General features: G+C 37.7%; 1 protein-coding gene across 1 annotated transcript; it reads left to right on the top strand.

Annotated features, from left to right (window-relative positions):
- Positions 1-1,143: 1,143 nt before the first annotated feature.
- Positions 1,144-21,091, top strand: SH2D1A (SH2 domain containing 1A). Its single transcript, XM_004437319.3, has 4 exons — positions 1,144-1,445; positions 14,835-14,898; positions 19,502-19,643; positions 20,674-21,091. Exons 1-4 carry the CDS (start codon positions 1,309-1,311, stop codon positions 20,712-20,714), a joined length of 384 nt encoding a protein of 127 aa, XP_004437376.1. The 5' UTR covers positions 1,144-1,308; the 3' UTR covers positions 20,715-21,091.
- The last annotated feature ends 545 nt before the right edge of the window (positions 21,092-21,636 follow it).

The following is a 21,636-nucleotide window of genomic DNA, read 5'->3' as shown; positions in this document are numbered from 1 at the left end:
AACCATTAAAACATCAATAAAAAAAAAAAAAATTGTTCTCCCTTTCGAACTCCCAGCCTTGCCGTGTTCTCAAGGAACTAGGCGCTGAAGTTGTGGAAGAGATACAACAGACAACGTAACTTCAGCTATTTAAATTCCAATTTTAAAAGTATTTTACATAATCAAAAGGAAAAATGTATAAGACCGTTCAGCTTCAAGCATTAAACAAAGTCTTATTCTAGCGAAAAAGGAGGAAGTTTACGGGAAATATTACTTAACAGCACATTTTGAAATAAAAGCAAGGCTTTATTTCAGAGAAGGAAATGAAGGTTGAAAGGTTTTAAAAAATTAATGATAGTTTAGCATCAACTGGAGAAAAAACATATTCTCTATTAACAACAGAGGATAAAAGTTACAACACAATTATCAACACTTGCAATATGATTTAAAACAAGTTTTATGCCCCAAATTCTGAAAGGTGGGCCCTATGACATCAGAGGGCATATACAAGTCCACATAAAGACAAAACACCACTAAATGATACATTCTCTCATTCAAGGCCCATCAAATAGCTAAATCTGGAACATCTTTGGACATAGACTAATTTTTGTACCTCAAGCAGCACTTTGGGATCTTGGACAAGAAGGTAGGAAAAATCAGTATTTGTTCAAGATCAAGATTGCTCAAGAAGACTAGGAGGAGCAGAAGAGGAGGGGGCCTAGGGAGGGAGAGAAGATACTTGCCCCAAGTCCCTTGTTCACCTACTACTTCTGATTCTGTAGGAGCCTCCTGGCTATGCTCAGTTTTGGTCTCAGAGCTTTTGGCCCTTTCATTCTCTGTCAGTATTTTTCTGCCCCGCATGAAGGCCATGTACAACTTGCCTCTATCATCACTCCCTTTTGGGAATAGTTAAGCTAAGTCACCCCTGGTGTTCGGTCCCTGGGAAAATGCAAGAACAGAAGCATTATCAAGCATTCCTGCGTGCAAGGGTCTGCATTGGCAGTGCCGCCCACATCTTGCAAGGACCTTCTTCCAATTGTCCTCCCCTCTCTGTATGAACCCTGTTTTTTTTGGGGGGGCGGGTTAGGAGGGGCGAGTGGGGAGGGGATCAAACCCTGTGGCGATAACCAAGCTGCTGAATCGCTGAGCAGGTTTTAATTGAAGTGTGAGAAGGAGGTTTTAAGGCAGGTAGACAACATCCTGTTGTTAGGGCGCTCCCCTCTCTTTTTTGCACATCTGGCTGAACTGGGAGTCAGGTGGCTGACTCGTGCCTGGTTGCCATCCCTTCAACCGTCCCACGCCTCGGCCCGCCCAAGAGTCCACCAAGCCATGGATGCGGTGACTGTGTATCATGGCAAAATCAGCCGGGAGACCGGGGAGAAGCTCCTGCTCGCCACGGGTCTGGACGGCAGTTATTTGCTGAGGGACAGCGAGAGTGTCCCGGGCGTGTACTGCCTGTGTGTGCTGTGAGTACGTCGCGGCCGCGGCTGGGGCTGGGGCCTGCAGAGGGCACGGGCAGCGGGCACGGGCAGTGGGCACGGGCGGCGGGGGGCCAGAGGCCTCAGTAGGCAACACGCGGGCAGCAGGAGCTCGTCGAGGCCTCCTCCACTGCCCACCAGAGAGCCCTAAGGGCTTTCTCAGGGCCAGCCCAGGGCTGTGGTGGACCATGCTTTGGCCTAGGCCCCCAGTGGAGATTTCACTCCCTGGGCCCTCCCGCTCTCCAGAAGGGCCTCGCCCGGGCCATTTAGGGCAGCTGCAGAGAATGCCCTTTGGGGTAGGGAAACGCAGCCTAGAATTTACCTTTGCTCCGAGAAAGACCCAGACTCCCGAATTCCGTTTTGACCTCCATTAGAGGCCAGCAAGGTGGAACCCTAGGAGGGTGGACAGGCCAGATTTGGGGCCACCAGCTCCTGAGAGAATGAAGGGCCTCTCCCTACATCTCTTTAAATGGATTCGGAGGTGTCATGTGAAAAGAAGACCATCACATTCAGGGAGAGGAAGAAGACTAAGAAACTGAATCCACTACTAAGAATGCAATGCCAGTTAGGTCAGGACGCCGAGACGGAGATGTTTGTGAGTGAAACTGACTCTCTGGATCTGCTTATTTAGCTTCCTTTAGAGGAGTTGTGTGGGGGCAGGGGGTTTCAGAAATAAGACCCTTCTTGATATAAGCTAGGACTGACAACAGTCGTAAAGGGCATGGAGGGAAAACACCCTTGTTGTGATTCAACTTTGCCGTTTACCTAGGCATGTCTTAGTCTGACACCTCATTTTGAAGCAGATGCACCTTCATCTTTGCTCCAGGGCTCCAGAGTCAGGCAGAACTGAGACTTAATCCTGTGCTTGTCCAATGCTAGGCTTGTGACCTTGGCAAGTTAACTTCTCAGTCTCTCAGTTTTCTGGTCCATAAAATGGGTATAATATGACTACCTACTTCATAGGATTGTGAGGATTAAATGCCATAATGCAAGTAAAAAATTTAGCACTGGACCTGATACATAGTAAATGTAAGCTGTAGTTATTAATATATGCTTTTCTTCAGTCGATTTCTTGCAGTACTCATGGGGCATTTCTAAGGAAGTACCTAGCTCAATCACTTTTTGTCAGCAGGATAAAAATAGCCATGAAAAGACTAGCTCTGCACAATAGGTTCTAGACAGAAACAAAATGAGGGAAAATTCTTGGTAGTAATTTTGGTACCTAATGATACACTGTGAGCTTTTGAAGTACCCTCTGGGTCAGTGAAGAAAGATTATGCTGAGGTGTTAGAGGATTTTCTTTATTTTTTTAAATGGTCAAGCCATGTGTGGGGCAACTCTCAGGCCATGCTAAATACATTTATTATAAAGGCTTCAAGGGAAGTACGTGGAAGCCGTTGAATCTCTTGGGCTCAGATCTTTATGTTTTGCTTATATTATTGTTTTTCCCAGGTGGAAACTGGGCAAGGTCAATGAAAACCAACTAGTATTCTTAGGCTCTTTTCTTATCAAAAGAAGGTGGAGGAGTGAGTAGGCCAGCAAAAGGGGCTTCTTTAGGGAAGCTGACGTAGGAGGTAATGGGCCCCTTAACCTAGAGGTCAAAAGTAAGGTACAGAAGCCTGGGCAGGGGAGGGAGAGCAGGGGACAGTGTGTGGCAAGATGCGCCTAAGGCTTCAGCCACACTGGCCTCTTTGTTGTTTTTTAAGCTTGCCAGGCATGCTCCCCTCTTAGGATCTTTGCGCTTATTGTTCCTTCCGCCTCTTCCCTCAGAGAGGACTTCCTTGACCACCCTATCTAAAATAAGTGCCCTCTCTCTGTCCCTGTTACACTCTATCACTTTATTTTATTTTTCTTCAAGGAGCTTTAAACTATATGACATTTCCTTGTTTATTTATTTATTGCTAGGCTCTCCTGTTAAAATGTAATCTCCACGAGGGCAGGGACATTTTCTCATGCACCAGGAACACAGCCTGGCACATAATAGGCATTATGATGCACATTAGGAGGCGTGTAATGGGCACTCAATAAATATTTTTGAATTAATGAATGAATTGTCAAGGCAAATACTGTTCTTTACTGCAAAGAGCTTTGGGCTGATATCAGGAGGCCAGGGTGTAGTCTCGAGAAGTCACTCAACTTTTCTGGGTCTTGGTTTCCATATTTGTAAAATAGGAATAGGGATGTGTGCCCCACCTTCTGCATAAGATTACTGTTGGTAAAATATTCAAGAGAGGTGGACAACTCTAGGCCTTTGCCCATGTAGGCCAGGACCACATATGGAATTAATTTAGGCTGGTGGGAAATTCTCAAACATTTAAGTTTTCACCCAAAGTGAATCTTACATAAATGCAGTTTTGATGACTCTTAGTTCTCCATGCAAACCTCTTTATGAAGTAGCAAAAAAAAAATAGGCAAATTGGGAGTCTGTCTAGCATGTCTTTTGATGGGCGCACTGGAGCCACCACGTCTTAGAGGGTGATTGCCACACTGTGCTGCTGAGGGAAGACACAAGGATACATTGCCTTTTATGACAGTTGCTCAACCTTTTTGAGCCAAGAGTCCCTTTTGATAAACGTAAACATCTTATTCCCCCTTTTTAGTACTACACTGTAGTAACGAAATTAAATTTTATTTTGAAATAAACCACGTACTCATTTTAAACAAAAATGCATATGCTTATAATATGCAGTAGAAATAACAATATAAGTGGTGTCCTATACACATGAACAGCAAGGTATAGCTAATAAACATGCATTGATTGTAGGGTTGGTTCAGAATAGTTTCTCATTCTGTCTTTTGTTTATTCCCATTATCCAGGAAGGTTTGGTTGAGCTTTAGTTTCTGTACTTTTATTGTGGAATAACACATTGCATATGCCTTTCGAACTGTACTTTAAACTATGCTTGCAAACTATGCTTGCTCCTTTTCCCAGTTCTGAACCCCCAGTCACGGCCTCTAGATATGTCCTTTCCTCTCTTCAGTTTTGGGAAATTGCATCTCATAAAGTACTAAAGAAGTTTTCCATTTATGGTATTGCTCACCTTCATTTAAAGAGAGAAATTTTTCTTCCAATTATTTGCAATAAATAAGTTTAGATTTTTGTATAATAAGTCTATTAAAAATAGTTCCTAATACCTATTCGTATTGTAGATAATTTGAAAAATGTAGATAATGGAAATGAAGGAAAAATCATCTATAGTTTTATAACTAAGGACAATTAGTGTTGAAAATTAAGTGGATTTTCTTCTATATTTTAATTTAAAAACGCTTCGTAAACACACATGCTCTTACAGTATTGTATTCTGCTGCATTTTCCACTTAACATGAAAAAACTCCATTCATATATAATGTTCTTATGAACAATTTTAAAACATTATTTTTAATGGTTGCGTGATAGTCCAACCAGTGAACATGCTATATTTTCCTTAACCAGTCATCTATTTTTAGATATTTGAATAATTCCATTTTTTGCTATTATAAATTCCATCATGATTCGTATTTCAGTCCATAAAGGTTTCCTTGTGTTTATGATTACTTTCTTATAATGAATTTCAAGACTTGCAATTTCTAGGTCAAAAAACATGCACAGCTTAGGATTCTTGATGTATACATGATCACCAAATATTTTTTCCTAAATAGTTATTCCAATTTATATGTACATTCATCACTAATGTATGAGAGTGTCCATTTCAGTGCACCCTTCCTAGAAATGGGTATTCTTATTAAAAAAAATTATCTTTGGAATTTAGTGTCTACTCTTTATTTCATATTTCTTTGGTTAGTGATTGAGTGTCTTTTATATGGTTGGTAAGCTCTTGTAGTTCCTCGTTCATGAATTGGCTCTTTGTGTACTTTGCCCATTTAACCATTTGGATCTTACTCTTAACACATTGAGTTCTTAGATACTAATCCTTGATCTGTTTCAAGTATCTTTTCTTAGTTTGGTGTTTGCCATTGCTTTTCTTTGATACACACAAAATTAATATTTTTAGTCATCAAATCCATCACTCCTTTTCTTTGTTTTTGATTTCTTTCTTTGCTTCCCAGTTTAGAAAATTCTTTCTCCTCCAGAGATGTCATAAAACTTCATTTTTTGTTTTAAATTTATGGTTTGGTTCGTTTACATTGAACTCTTTAATGCCATTTGGAATTTTATTTTGATGTGGAAATAGGGTCTAATTTGATTTTGTTTTGAAATAGATAACAATGGTCCCAATATAATTTATAAATAGAACTTCCATTCCACATGATTTATTAGCCTACTTTAACATACATTAAATTCTTTCATGTAACAGTTATTGTTTTGCAACTATCTATTTGGCTCAATTGATCTATTTGTTCTTGTACTACTAGCACTATAGTATGGTAATGTTTTAATACATTAAAAAAATTATTTGTGGGGCCAGCCCAGTGGCGCAGTGGTTGAGTGCGTGCGCTCCGCTTCAACGGCCCAGGGTTCACAGGTTTGGATCCCGGGCGCACGCCAATGCATCGCTTGTCAAGCCATGATGTGGCGGTGTCCCATATAAAGTACAGGAAGATGGGCATGGATGTTAGCCTAGGGCCAATCTTCCTCAGCAAAAAAGAGGAGGATTGGCATCAGATGTTAGCTCAGGGCTGAACTTCCTCACCAAAAAAAAAAAAAAATATTTGCTATTCTTACCTGTTGGTTCTTCAAGATGAAATCTAGAATAATTTTGTTAAATTAAAAAAATATCCCGTTGGAATTACATTAAACTCATTAATAAATTTAGAAAGAATTATATTTAAAAAATTGAGTCTTCCCGTCCAAAAACCTGATATGTCTCTCCATTTATTAATTTTTTCATTTACATCCATTTGCAAAACTCCAGTAGAGTTTTAAAAACTTCAGTAGAGTTTTGTGGTTTTCTTCCTATAGGTCTTGCACATTTTTTGTTAAGTTTATTTCTAGTTATTGTGTGTATGAATGGGTCTGTCGATTTTTTTGTTTCTATCATAAATGGAATCTTTTTCCATCGTATTTTCTGTTGCATAGGAAAGCTACTGACTTTATGTATTTTTCTTATTTTTCTTATATTCTTATATTCATCCAGTATACTAAATGCTCTTATTAATGTAAATAGTTTTTATTTTACTTTATTCTTTATGGTTTTCAAGGTATGTTGTTTCTTTTCACTAAGGTACATATGAGCGCTCAGATTTCTTCCCTTCTCACCCTCAATGTAGACAGCCATTGGGAAAGTCCTAAATGCCCGCAGGGATAATTTGACAGTGATAAGAGAAAAACTAATTTAAAATATTTAAAATAATTAGTTTGAAGAAATAGTTCATTTCCATAATTAGCATCCTTCTGTACGTATCTGACTTTGCTACTTATGTGATGGAAGATTTGGAAGAAAAAATGCTATTATATTCTTTAGCCTCAAAGACACATAATGAAGTTTTTTGACACATATGTCTTTAGATAAAAAGATAATTATCTTTTGTCCTTTAAGATTTAAAGGATGACTGGGAATAAAGTGCCTATCAAACAATTGAACTGGAGAAATGGGGGAAGGAGCAGTGACAAAATAAAATACCAGCTTATCAGTTGTAATAGAGGGGAATAGTATGGCAAAGAACTCGAAAGAATGAGAAATTATAACTTAACTTACCGTTAGTTTTTGAATACATTTGGATATGTGTGTTGGTGCCGCATTTATCTTCATGATAATTTAGGCCACCAGAATTATTTTGGATTGTCTGAGTACAATCTGTTAATGGCAGGGCAAGCCTGAAGGCCAGCCTAGTATTAAATTTGCAACACGTAAACCACCAAATGGACAATTCACAGGCCAGTAAATCAAGTACTGATTCTGACAAGGTAAAATTGGAGTTGTAGTCTGAAGATGTCATTTAGCTTAAGCGAAGGGGAAGTCTGGGTTGACCTCTTTTGGGGTCTCCCCGTCTGGCCTCTCCCCTTCAGCCCCCTCCTTCATCCTTCCCCTCAGTGTACACCTGTAGCCCTAAGGCCAAGTAGACTCCCTCCTTTTTTGAGAACTGTGCTTTTGGATTCACCTTAAGACCAATTTGTTAATTCATTCCCTCTGATATAAGAGAGAGGCAGCATAGAAAGATGGTTAAGAGCCCAGATCTTCCAGCCAGACCCTCTGGGTGTGCATCCCAACTCTGGCCCTTAACTAGCTATTTCACCACGGGCAAGTTACTTAAACTTTCTGTGTCTCAGGTTCTTTATCTGTGAAAAGGGGGATGGTGATAATAATACTTACCTCATAGGCTGGTATGAGGATTATTGCATGAGTTAATATTTATGAAGTTAACATGTAGTAGGTGTTTGTTAATATAAATAAAGATGTATAAATAATTACAGTACGAAGTTAGGCCATCATGGGAGTACATAAATAAAACATTATGTGGCAGTTCAGGAAAAGAAGAGATAATACTTATTGTCATGACTCATCGAAACTGGTATTACATTGTTTTACCATCGGGCTTGAAGTTGAATGACTTTTGATGGTTCTGAAAATTCACATTCACTCTGAAAGAATGAAGATTGGGCCATAGGAAATTTGGAAACCTCTTGAATCAGAGTATAATCTCAATAATGATGGCTTTGTGTAGGATACCATTCCTCTGGATATAAAAGTTCTGAAATATTTTTTAATAAATCAGTCACATTGTAATTGCGCCCTGAATTTTGCACATAGCCTTAGTTTGTACAGTAGTCCCTCCTTCTCCACAGTTTCGCTTTCTGTAGTTTCAGTTACCCATGATCAAACATGGGCCAAACATATTAAATGGATAATTGCAAAAATAAACAATTCATATGTTTTAAATTGTGTGCTGTACTGAGTAGAGTGATGAAATCTTGTGCTCTCTCGCCTGGGACATGAATCATCCCTTTGTCCAGCGTATCACTTAGTAGCCTCTCAGTTATCAGATCGACTGTCGTGGTATCGCAGTGCTTGTGTTCAAGTCACCCTTATTTTACTTAATAATGGCCCCAAAGTGCAAGAGTAGTGATGCTGGCATTTCAGATATGCCAAAGAGAAGTTCTTGTTGTTAATCTCTTACTATGCCTAAGTTATAAATTAAACTTTATCATAGGTATGTATGTATAGGAAAAACATTGTATGTAATAGGGTTCGGTACTATCTGCGGTTTCAGGCATCCACTGGGGTCTTGGATTGTATCCCCGTGGATAAGGGGGGACTACTGTACAGACATAGTGTGGGCACTAGCTTGCTTTATTTGCAGTGTCATGAAGTCAGATGTAGCTAAACTTTTTCTTTTGTGTAGTCCTTGAAGTGGTATAAAGAAGGAATTGATGTGGTTTTGTCAGTTCTAAACCAAGATCTGTCCCCCACACTGACCCTTTGAGAAAATAAGAAATGTCAGGTTGCTTTCTTCTTGTCTGTTTATATAACTAGACTACTTTTTTAAGGTTGAGGACAGCTTTTGAGAAAATAAAGGCAAATTTTAATATTAGCAGGGACTGAATCAACACATACTTTGTAGTCCTTAAAATGCAAAATATTAGTTAAGAAAATTAATTAATGCCAACAACAAAAAAACCTCTACTATTTTCTAGAATTTTTCATGATAAATTTTAAATTCCAGGCTTATCAACAAGTCTGACAAATGGTTTGATGGAGAAAGGAAGTTAAAATTATACTACATTCTTGGTTTGTCTGTATTAGTGGAGGGAATAAGAGGAAAGATAATCCTAAAAGGGATGTAAACATTTGTAAAAATGAATGATATTTTTCTGATTTGTGATTTGCTTAGGCTAGATTTATAAAGCTCCAAATTATAATTTTGCTTCTTTTTCTTCAGAAAAAAGTTATCAGTCGCATATAAGTTTATAGGGAAAATTAATATGCAAGGATGCATTTATGTTAGTTCAAATTTACTTCTAGTTTATATACATACAGGGACAGACAGTTTTAAACAGTTGCAATCAGGGTGACGTCTCCTTGTGTCCACTTTTTCACATACCATCATTTTATGTCAACATAGTCCATGTGCTTAAAATTTTTTGAAAAATACAGAACTCTAATACCTTTGAATTTCAGTATAAATTTTAACCATTATTTCTGCTACCATTTCCTTATTTTGAGTAACATTCCTTTTTTAGGGATACTTAGGTTAATTCCATTTTTTCACTATTAAAATAGAACTACTATGAAAATCTTTGTCAAATTGCTTTTTCCTTTTGCTTCCTTGGAGTATATGAAGATAAGCAAGGTCATTCGGTCAAAAATATGCATGATTTTGTAGCTCTTGTTATTCCTTGCCAATTTATTTCCTAGAAGAGTGATTTTTTTCAGTGAACAGGGAAAGAGTATGTGTAGTTTGAAAAAACATATTCAATATTTTAGTTTAATTTTATATTATAAAATTACTGTTTCATACTACAAGCTACAGAAAACAAAACTATGAAATCTTGTTGGGGAAGAGGGAGTAAATAGTTCAGAAACACTGCTCTGTGGAGACTGAAACAATTGAAAAAGCTTTAGCTTATATGTAAATAAAATTGCATTCTCAAAGCATAGACTAAGTGACTGTGGGAGAAGTGGCACAGAAGTACCATGGGTGAGTGATAGAAGCAAGTTTGACTTTGGGGAAATGATCATCAATATTCCCACTAAGGTGTGGGCATTCTCTTTGCGTTTTAGTCAGTTCTTCTGTAACTTTAATGTTCTTACAAATCACCTGGAAATCTTGTTAAAATGCAGATTCTGATTCAGCACTTCTGGGGTGGGGCCTGAGACTCTACAGTTCTAACGTGCTCGCAGGTGATGCCGGTGTTATTACCCTGGGAGCGGTAATTTGTGTTGCACTGTTTTAGATCTCTTCCATCCCTGACATATGATAATGTAGTCAACATATGAGTTGACTACAGGGGATCCTTGGTCAGTTACTTCAGTGACTTGAAAGTGGAAGAGATGAACTGCTGGCTTATTTGAGGGGTGAAACGATTTTGCTCATTCAGAAATTTGAGGGGTTGGGGAGTAGGAAATTGTTAATATTAGATGGGTTAATCATGAGAAGTTTTATGTGCCACTGACACCAGGTTGTTCAGAGACTGAAGGAGGTAAGGACTTTTGAAGTGGTACTCAGGTTCCTGCTGCTTAACTGAAAGTGAGATAAGATCAGATTCGTTAGGAAACAATTTTCAAAACAGACTCATTTATTTTGACTAAATGAGGCTGAATGATAGTAGGGAGACAGACTCATTGTGTTTTTTAGAGACCCACTGTTTTAGAAAGTGGAAAACCAGTTGCTTACGATTTTGCTTGCATTGTTGCTGAGATTTTAAATAATGCGTTTCTACATCATCTTTAATGATACCGAGTTATTGCCATTGATTGTTTCCCAGAGGGAAAACGGAACTAAAGGTTTATGCTATTTCTCTGCTTCTATCTCCATTTTGCTGTGTGACTTGAAGAAAATTATTTAAAGCCTTATGTTTCAAGTTCCTATGGTGAAAAATGGGAATCAAAGCTCTTGCCTTGTTTCTGATAAAGTACTTAGTGAAATCAGTGGGCTTTGAGATAGATTTTGATTGCTTAAAAAAACAAAAGACTCAGGGCTGGCCCTGTGGTGTAGCGGTTAAGTGTGCTCGCGCTCTGCTGCTGGCGGCCCCGGTTCGGATCCCAGGCGTGCACCAAGGCACTGCTTGTCAGGCCATGCTGTGGCAGCGTCCCATATAAAGTGGAGGAAGATTGGCACAGATGTTAGCCCAGGGCCAGTCTTCCCCGGCAAAAAGAGAAACATTGGCATGGATGTTAGCTCAAGGCTGATCTTCCTCTCAAAAAACAAAACAAAACAAAAGACTTAACAATGTAATATTTATATTTATTTAGCATATTATATACACATATATCAAGCTATTTTATATATGATCTAAATATTCTGGCAAATCTTCATAATAAAAATGAAGCATTTCCTGTAATCACACTGGTAATTAAATTGACCTTCTTTTTGATTTGGTTTTGGTTTCACAAATCAAATGAACCTGATTAGAGTGTTTAGATGTGTTTTTTTTGTCCTTTAGGTAATCAGTACTGATGGATATTGATTAAAGATATAGTAATTTAATCCACATATTTAAAGACTTTTAGTTCTAAAGAGGGTAAATGGTAAATGAGGTCAATTACTCAAGGATGACCATCTGTTTGGAATGCTTTAGAATCATCCATTCTTTTAAGTTTAAGCACACTTATTTTTGCCAGAGTTTACCATGCTTTCTAACCAAATATCTATATTGACCCAAACTTGTGCTTAAGAATAACAATCAGAAAATGTCTTAAATAAAACTCTGTTGATCCGGATTCAGATTCGTAATTTGAAATAATTCAGAATAAAGTTAACCTTACTTTTCTATGAAGTAAAAGTTTGTCAGGCAAATTAAGTAGCATTACCATATATACTAAAATATAATAAGTAATCTATATCCATTACAGTGTGGAGATCAAGAGCCGAGGCTCTGGAGTCAAATAGGCCTGATTCAAATCCTATCTTTGCTGCTTGATCTCTAGTGTGGTTTTGGTTACCTAACTTCTCAAAGTCTCAGTTTCCTCGTCTATAAAATGAATTTCACAATATAAAGCTCATAAAAGTGTTGTGGGGTCCAAAAGAGATAATGCATGTGCTATGGACTGAATAGTGTTTTCATCAAATTCATATGTTGAAGCCCTAATTCCCAATGTGGCTGTATTTGGAAATAGGGTCTTTAGGAGGTAATTAAGGTTAAATGAGGGTATAAAGGTAGACCCATATTCCAATAGGATTGGTGGCCTTATAGAAGAAGAGAGAGATCCCGCTCTCTCTGCATGCATACAAAGAAGAGGTCATGTGAGCACACAGCAAGAAGGCGGCCACCTACAAGCCAAGAGAAGAGGCCTCAGAAAGAAACCTATGTTTCTGGCACCTTGATCTTGGATTTCCAGCCTCCAGAACTGTGAGAAAATAAATTTCTTTTGTTTAAGTCACCCAGTCTGTGGTATTTTGTTATGGCAGCCTGAGCAGACTAATACAGATTTTGGTACCAAGAAGTACGGTACTGCTGTAATAAAAAACCTAAAAATGTGGAAGTGGCTTTGGGACTGCGTAATGGGTAGAGGCTAGAGGAGTTTGGAGGTGCATGCTAGAAAAAGTCTGCATTGCCGTGAACACAATGTTAATAGAATTATGGACATTAAAGGTCATTCTGGTGAGGTCTCAGATGGAAATGAAGAAAATGTTACTGGAAGCTGGAGGAAAGGCCATCCTTGTTATAAATGACAAAGAATTTGGCTGAACTGTGCTCTAGTGTTTTGTGGAAGGTAGAACTTGCTAATTGGATATTTACCTGGAGAGATTTCGAAGTGAAGTGTTGAAGGAGCAGCTTGTTTCCTCTTGACTGCTTATAGTAAAATGCAAAGGGAGAGAGATGAATTGAAGAAAGAATTGTTTAGCAAAAAGAAACCAGAACTTAAAGATTTGGAAAATTCTCAGCCTACCCTTATGGCAAAAAATGAGGAAGTTTGTTCTGGAGAGAACACCAAGGGTGTGGTTGGACAATCACTCCTTAAGGAGATTACCCATGACGTTAACTAGCCATCTCAGCAGTAGCTGGGAATAGAGTTTGGACCAAAGCAGAGACACTGTCAGTTTGGAGCAAAGGGAACAAGACAGGACAATAGAGTAATTTGGCTGCAAACATGCTTTATCTTTCAAGAAAAGGGAAGAAGGACCTTGAAGGTGATTCAGAGATCGTCAGGGATGTCACTCCCACCACAGGCCCAGAGTGCATAGGCCTAGGGGGGCAAGGCTCCTTCCAACTAGGTTTCAAAGGTAGGATCAATGCCCAACAGAGCCAAGTGGGTGGGGCCACCCTCACAGAGCTGTTGGGTGACAGTCTCACCCAGTGGGCCTGGAGGCCAGAGCATCAATCCAAAGAAGATTATTCTTGAATATTAAGATCTAATGGAATTTGCCTTATGAGGTTTTGAACTTGGTTGGGACTTATCACCTCTTTTTTCCTTCCAATATCTCCCTTTTGGAATGGGAATGTCTATCCTATGCCTGCCCCACCATTGTATTTTGGAAGAACATAACTTGTCTGGTTTCACAGGTTCACAGCTGGAAGAGGAATTTTGCCTGAGGATGAATCATACCCCAAGTCTCACCCATATCTGATTAGATGATATTTAGATGAGACTTTGGGCTTTAGATTTTAGAGTTGATGCTGGAATGAGTTAAGACTTTTGGGGCTGTTGAGATGGAATGAATGTATTTTGCATGTGAGAAGGATATGAATTTGGGGGCACCAGTGGTGGAATGCTATGGACTGAATCATGTCCCCCCCAAATTCATATGTTGAAGCCTAACCGCAAATGTGTCTGCATTTGGAGATAGACCTTTAGGATGTATTTAAGGTTAAATGAAGTCATAAGGGTGGGGCCCTAATCCAGTAGGATTGGTGGCCTTATAATAATAAGAAGAAAAAAGACATCTCTCTCTCCGTGCACGCACACAAAGAAGAGGTCATGTGAGGACACAGCAAGAAGGTGGCCACCTACAAGCCAAGAGAATAGGCCTCAGAATGAAACCTATGTTGCTGGCGCCTTGATCTTAGACTTTCAACCTTCAGAATTGTGAGAAAATAAATTCCTTTTGTCTAAGCCACCCAATCTATGGTATTTTGCTATGGCAGCTGGAGCAAACTAATATACCATGTAAAACTCTTGGTGTGTAGTAGAAATCAACTATACAGATATACAATATGCATACACACTGAGTAATGAATGAAAATGTTTACCCTATCTAAAAGGACAAGCTGTTTTCAGGTACTTTAACAGGACTCTTTTTTAATTCAAATTGCTATTACTACTATATTATAGTATAATATATTATAAAGTAACATAGTAATAGTAATATAGGAATATAGTATTATATTTATAATTAATATTATTATTACTATTAATTTAAGTGGGCCTGATAGTACCTTATCCCAGTGAAATGCTTTTACCTCAAGGCTTGATATGTACTTAAAAATAATAAGACTACGCTCTGTTAAATCTATTTAGTAATTCATGATTTTTACCAATTACAATAGGTCACTAGTTTCTTTCTGTCCAGTCTTTCAACTAGACAAATCCTTAGGAGTGTAAGCTCCCACATTAAAAAAAAAAATGAAAAGATAAAGAAGGCTTACTGGAAACTGCAATTAGCCAGATATAATATGCAAGCAAGTTAGATTCCCCAGGCTTTTCTTCCTATGAATGCAGTGGTGCCATATACGTGTGTCCCAGTATATGTAACATTATATGTAATAGTTAAGCTCAAATTTAGAGCATCCATTGTTCTTTTGGAATTTTTCAGTAATGGAAGTTTATTCTTTCACAGGTATCAAGGTTACATTTATACATACCGAGTGTCCCAGACAGAAACAGGTTCTTGGAGTGCTGAGGTATAGCTCTTTTATTTATTTTTACTTCTGTGGGTGTCAGGGAGGTGTTTGAAATTTAGGCTGGTTTTATAAAAGAGCCATCAAATCCTACATTCTCAAAATATTCATCAGATTCAAATCTCTAAAGCTCCAATCCAAAATTGTTCATGGATCATTAAGAAGCCTTTAGAGAATTTTGGTCCCAGTTCTGTTCAACCACCGTTGTATGGAGTGGTCTCACTTTGGGGGAAAGAAAAAAGTTGAAGGATTGTGTCAAAATTTTAGTGCTATGCGAAATTTAAGAAAGCATATAAAAATATGTAAAATAATTAAATCAGCAATTATTTATTGAATGATATTAATGTGAGTGTTGGTGCTATTGGGGGATTAAACAACATGACTCCTGGTTTCTAAAAGCCTATAATACACTTGGGGAGATACAGTATGAATTAAACAGCTGTATGAGAGCCTGTACTTTGCCGACCAGAGCCTGGAACTCTGGGTTCCAAGTCTGGTCCCCCTTCCTCCCTGAGAGGTCTAAGACCTTGGGCAGGTTGCTTAACTTTTCTTTGAACCAGTTTCTTGATTTGTAAAATGAGCCTAAAAATAGTCCCTTACTCATAGGGCTCATTTTGAAGATTAAATGCGATGATGCATATAAAGAAAGCTCTTAGCCATGGGACCTGGTATATAGTAAGCCCTCAAGAATGTGAACTCACCCAAATTGCTGAACAATATGATTATAGTCAAGTGCTACATTATCTAACATAGGAGTTCAAAGAAGGGAGGATTTTCCAAGTATTAGGGTAATCAGGGCTGCTCTATGTGTGGAGGCAGGAGGCCCGGCTGAGCCATGTGGGAAGAACATGGATAGGTAGAACAGAGAGAGAGGGAATATTGCAATGGTTTTTAAGCTATGCTCTGCAAAATCCTAAAGTTCTTCTACCTGGGTGCCTTGGGGTTGCCTGGGGGGTTACAGAGGGAGAGGAGGACATAAGTGGGTATGCTTTTGGGTCCCCAAATAATCTTTAATCTGAGCAGTTCCCTTTTATTTTGCTTATCAGCTGGGTCTCTGAGTAAGATTTCATTAGAAAAATGGGTTCTACTGGCTTTGAAAATATTTGAAAGTCACTGTACCATTGCAAGAAATGCCTGTAGAGTAAATCTATTTCCATGTACCAGGGTAGTATATCACATACTACCAATGTAGAGGTCTCTACAACTGAAACTTTTGGCCTCAAATGCTTTCTCTGATTTCTGACTCTTTAAAACAGTCCGTCTTTATAATGAAAGCACTTCATTATGAGCTGTTTGAAAACATAAATGCTAATATCAACCTCTATTAATAACTCAATCTATGCATTTAAGAAACTCTAAAGTCTAGACTTAAAAAATTAAAATAGCTCTAACCTTTACAAATTCATCAATTAACTAGAAAGCACAAATTGCAGACTACAAATGTTTTGAACTACTGAGATGAATTAGGGCAAGTTTTCAAACACATTGTTGCTTTATAGCAGGATAATTAATACTGCAATACTAATTAGAGGAAAAGCAGTACCATTTCTATTCAAAACTATTCATACCTATTTATTTAAAAAAATTCTCTGTATCACTGCAGAGATGATCAAATAAATTAAATTTCATTTATTATGAATAGTTGTCTATGTTATATGCATATATATTTGTACATAATTTGACAAGAAATAGCCCTTCTCCCTAAAGAAGTAGCCTTCAGCTGCTGAAGAATATTCTTTATGGAAAGGATCTTAAATTTAGCTAAAACTGGGTTTATCTAACCTTATCTTTAAACTCATTTTCTTTTGTTTCAAGTATAACATCATATGCAGATTGTTACATGCTTGTGATCAAGTTAAGGAAGAGAAGGCTTGTTGAACATAAATGCTCTCTCACCCTGTTGTCTGGTCTGACCCCGTTTATACAATAATATTGTAATTATCTGCACCAAGAGAGCAGAAGATTGGCATGTTTTCTCCAAAGGGAAAACAGTTAAAGAAAAAACTCTTTAGACTTGTTTTTGAAATGTGTATTGCATTTTTTTCTATCTACTAAATTTGCCTTCTTAGTTATGTTTGTGCTAAGGTGAGTATTAAGCTAGTGTGTATTCTCAGAGCTCATGTCACCAGACTGGAAGAAATTTCTCTAGAGCATGTTGAAGACCAGCTGTGTTCCAAAAATGTTTCCACGGATAACTAAGAGATGACAGTATGGGAATTGTGCAAATTTGAACAATAGCTGAGTTCAGCAACAGGATGGGAGTTGTCAGTGGCACAATTCTTGTGGTAAATGTATTTTCAAAATTGGATAAATGACAGATATTTATACTGCTTTTTGAAACAATGCTTTAGTTTGCCACGCTGCAGGAAAAATCATGGTAGTAGCACTCCATCCTCTGTGCAAAGATTGTCCTAGAAATCTAGGTAAGTCTGAGATTTGTTTCAAAGAGTGAAATTAAATTGAACCCTGGATCCACTGAATTATGAAAGACAAATATTATGTGAATTTCCAGTTTTAGATAGACTTTTAGGTTTTATCATTGCCTGGTGTATTAACTTATCTCAAGTAACAAGCTAAAATTTTGCTAAATTGTTATTTAGAGAATTCTACATACATCACTTATCATTTATTAATATGTGCATTATCAGCAATACCTTGTAAAAAATGTACTAACCTCCCCCTGACAACTTCAGTGCCTTTGGGCTTTTCTGGATATTTGATCATCAGTAGATCAGTAGATGTTAAATAATTTTACTTATTGACCTAAGCAAAGCACTATAAATTAAGTAAGTCATTTGCCAACGAAACATTGCATCCCAAATTCAAATTATTTTCATACATCCAGTGCTATTATTCCTCTCAGCGTGGATAATCAAGGGTTAACTGCATATAAGTCCCCATAAAAAAGACACTTCTTTTGATAAATGGTTTTACAAGCCACAAGAACAGCTAAAAAGATGTGTGGTTTGAAATCTTTCCACACTGGGGGAGTATATAGTTTCTCTTCTGGTTGGTGACACTAACTTCTCTAGAACCTGTTTGGTCTAGTCCTAATCCGAAAGGCAAGAGACTGGATCCTGGCATCTAGAGCCACTTCTGCCTCTGGCTATCTGTGTTACCTTGGGCAAGCTGAATTATCTCTTTGTATTTCCATTTTCTTATCTGTCAAATGTGAATAACCAAACCAGCCAATAACTGCCAATATGTGAGGAAATAGTGGGAGCAAGAGATGGGAAAGCGCTTTGAAAATGAAAAAGTGCTCCAAGGAAGATATTAGGAGGTATTTTGCACCTATGACCTGCCTTTGCAATTTGGGGATTCTATCTTGGAGCCAAAGAACTGTTTGGACCCCTGTAAGAATGGCCATGTTATTTTGGATGAGGTCTCAATAGAGTGCTGGGAAGGTGTTTTGACCAGAGGGACAGAGCTGAGTAGGAGAATATTCTACATCTACTGAGGCTCCTGGCCATGTGAGCCTGTGAGTGGACACTAATTTAAAGCTAAAAAGAATATTTTCAGTGTTTTCAATGAAAAATTACTTACCCCAATGTAGGAAATGACTGAGAGTTACTATCTTCAGCTTTTAATCTAGTTGACAGAAGTCTGCACGCCAGCCTTCATGATTTCTCATTAAATGCTAACAGCTCCCACCTCAAAAATCTTCCAGATGGAATAGCTGAAAAACAGCTTTCTAAAAACACTAGTCATTGTTCAATTGCTTATAGCAATACTATTTTATTTCATGTAAAATGACAGTTTTTGGCTGATGCCTAAAGCTTGGCTCATAAGCTTTTGCAGGAAATTGTTGATTTCAAGCTGTGTCTTTGCAAGAGAATTGATGCCAGGAAAGGAATATATTTTAATAGTCACCTGCAAATAATGATCTCTTCAAAAACAAACAAATAAATAAATAAAGATGACCCTATATAGTCTTTCATCTTCGTGTCATAGAGAAAACCTTGTCACAGTGAAGTGTTGACAGAGAGAGCAATTTGGGGGAGGATAGGGAAGTTTCCCAAAGAGGAAAAAATTTAATATGAAGGATGAGGCAGGACATATTGTGAGGTGAAAGAGTATGAGGACTAACTAGCCATGCATTGTGTGTATCATAACAGTCAATTTTTAATTTCCTGTGTAGCATTTTATGTTGTGAAATGATGACAGGGAAGATGAGTTGGTGGTGGTGGGTTTTTTTTTGGCTTTTCAGTCTTTTTATTAATGACCTGTAGGATCTGTGTTTTTTTTGTATTTAACTGCATCCTCTCTGTTGGTGAATTTATTGTGGGTAATGGCCTGTATACCCTTAGAGGTTCAGTTCGTATGATGGGTAGCAGGCAGGAAGGGCAGGGTGATGAGCAAGAGCTTGTACAAACTAATACTACCCTTGGGAGAACTGAAATGACAGCTCATTAGCTCCTCTTGCAGGGAAATTCAGCCAACCAGAGTAAGCTCTTCTGGAATGTTGTTTTTCCTTCTTCCTTATGTTTTCAAATATTTGAACAAGTTACACAAATGTTACCTCTCTAAGCATCCCTCACACATTTCATAGGCCTTTTTGTATCATTATGAGGTACGTGAATAATTTGCTTGGCCTTTTATTTTCCAGACAGCACCTGGGGTACATAAAAGATTTTTCCGGAAAATAAAAAATCTCATTTCAGCATTTCAGAAGCCAGATCAAGGCATTGTAATACCTCTGCAGTATCCAGTTGAGAAGTCTTCAGCTAGAAGTACACAAGGTACTACAGGTATGATTTCCTGTTAATTTTTGACAGAGTTTGGAAGCTCAGGGTTATGAGTCAACCTATTCATAAACATATAGGAAGTTCTGTAAGAAAAATGCAATGAGAAAGTAGATGTAGACAGCAAATCAAGTGAGAGGGGACTCTTCACGTGCTATGATTTCAATACACTGTACTATAAACTTTTAATAAAACTCTGCAAAAATATAAAAAATTCTATAAGCCCACACCATTTTAATCTCTCTCGTCCCATCTTGTTCTCCCCAGTCCCTTTTGTCAATATGTAAGTACCATTCACTTCACTAATTCAGACACAAATAATTTGAAAGATGGGACAATTCAGAGAACACCTGGGCTGTCCTTTACCTTTGCTTAGTAAACTATATTTTCCCTTCAGGGATGGAAAGGCTAATGTTTGCCTGGCCTACATGATCCTGATTTCCGAATTGTAGAGCTTGAATTAGTGAAATTTTATTGTAGCAAAGGAAATTAAATTAGTAGACTTTATTATTCCACAGGCACAAATTGTTACATCTGCCGAGCAAAGCTATTTTAGTGTGTGTGTCAAGCTAATGACTGAATAGTAGCCAATGTCTGCAGCTATCAGATATGTGATTTGTTACTCATCTATTGAAAGCGGTTAATCATTTGTCTGGAGTAAGAGGATATGCCTCGATTGAAACAATAAATAACTATTATAAAAGAAAATGAGTTGTTATATCCTTTTTTGACAGGGACCCACGCTCAGGCATAAACTGACAATTAGACTCAGGTGGTGAATTAAATTAATGCATAGTTAGCCTTTATAATAGAAATGTCTATAGAACTCCAGTTTACAAATTGGCTAATTGTTCTTTTCTGCTCAATATTCCATTCTTTATAATTCAGTTTTAAATACTAGTTGCTTGAACTATATCATTGGGTTGTATCTTTGTGAGCTTTATGCAGTTGGGAATTTTATAAGTTCGAGTTAACCTGTAATTTTAATAGCTTGTAAGTTGATCTTTTCTTGATTTCTGTTATTATTTTTCTTTAGGGAGAAGAGAAGATCCCAATGTCTTCCTGAAAGCACCATGAAGAAAAATAAAATACCTTGTACTTTATTTTGAATAATTTAAATATATGCTAAGTCTTATATATTGTAGGTAATACAGTTCAGTGAGCTACAAATGTATTTCTAAAACCATCAAAGTCCTGTAATGGAAGCATCTAGAATGATGTTAAAGCTGAAATGGACTTTATAGATAATGAGGAGCTTTGAAATGAGGATTGGGAAAAAATAATTCCACAGGTTATTTTCAGTTATTTACAAATGGGAAATGATTTAAAACATAATGATACTTTATAAAAGATTAATGTCGATTCTTGCCAAATATAAATAAAAATAATCCTCAGTTTTTCTCAAAAGCACCATTTTTAGTGAAATATTATTTAATAGCTACTGATTTTAAAATGTCTTGCTTGATTACGTGGTGGGAAGCTGGTTCGTGTCCCTCGTCTTTGTCACGTTCTGCATTTGGTATTATGCCCTCCACTAGCTATGGTGTTGTAGGCTCTTTCGGGATTCAGGAAGCTGCGCACTGTGTGCTAAAACAAGTACTAGATAAAGAGTGAAGAGTTTCTGTTTAATTCTGAAAGCAACCTCCTTGCCTAGTGTTCTGATGTTGGACAGTAAAATCCACAGACCAATCTGGAGTTTAAAAATCCCATAATTTAAAATAAACTCTAAATGTTTATTATATTTGATGCTACAGGATTTGAAATTATATTGCAAATCCGATGAAGTGGCCTTTCCTTCTTTTTCACCTCTGCCCCAGTTGTTGCTCCTCCATGTAAAACCTCATTTTGAAGGGAAGCTTTAGCAGCTGTGGCTCATGAGTAGTGACTTGCAAGCAGTCTTCCTATTAGGTAGCCCTACAAGACCATTGGAAAGCCTATGGTTACATTAATCCTTAACAATTCCAAGTGATTGCAACCTAAGTGAGAGCCGAGATTTTAC

The sequence above is a fragment of the Ceratotherium simum genome, chromosome X, assembly GCF_057802395.1.
Source record: "Ceratotherium simum simum isolate JZ-2026a chromosome X, ASM5780239v1, whole genome shotgun sequence".
Classification (NCBI taxonomy): Eukaryota; Metazoa; Chordata; class Mammalia; order Perissodactyla; family Rhinocerotidae; genus Ceratotherium; species Ceratotherium simum.
This window is presented reverse-complemented; position numbering and strand designations above follow the sequence as displayed.

What these genes read in the sequence shown, in the direction of transcription:
- SH2D1A (XM_004437319.3), top strand. Translation starts at nt 1,309, where the DNA reads ATGGATGCGGTGACTGTGTATCATGGCAAAATCAGCCGGGAGACCGGG. An exon ending in GTGTACTGCCTGTGTGTGCT is followed by an intron (nt 1,446 to 14,834) that starts GTGAGTACGTCG and finishes ATTCTTTCACAG; the next exon opens with GTATCAAGGTTACATTTATA. An exon ending in AAGTACACAAGGTACTACAG is followed by an intron (nt 19,644 to 20,673) that starts GTATGATTTCCT and finishes ATTTTTCTTTAG; the next exon opens with GGAGAAGAGAAGATCCCAAT.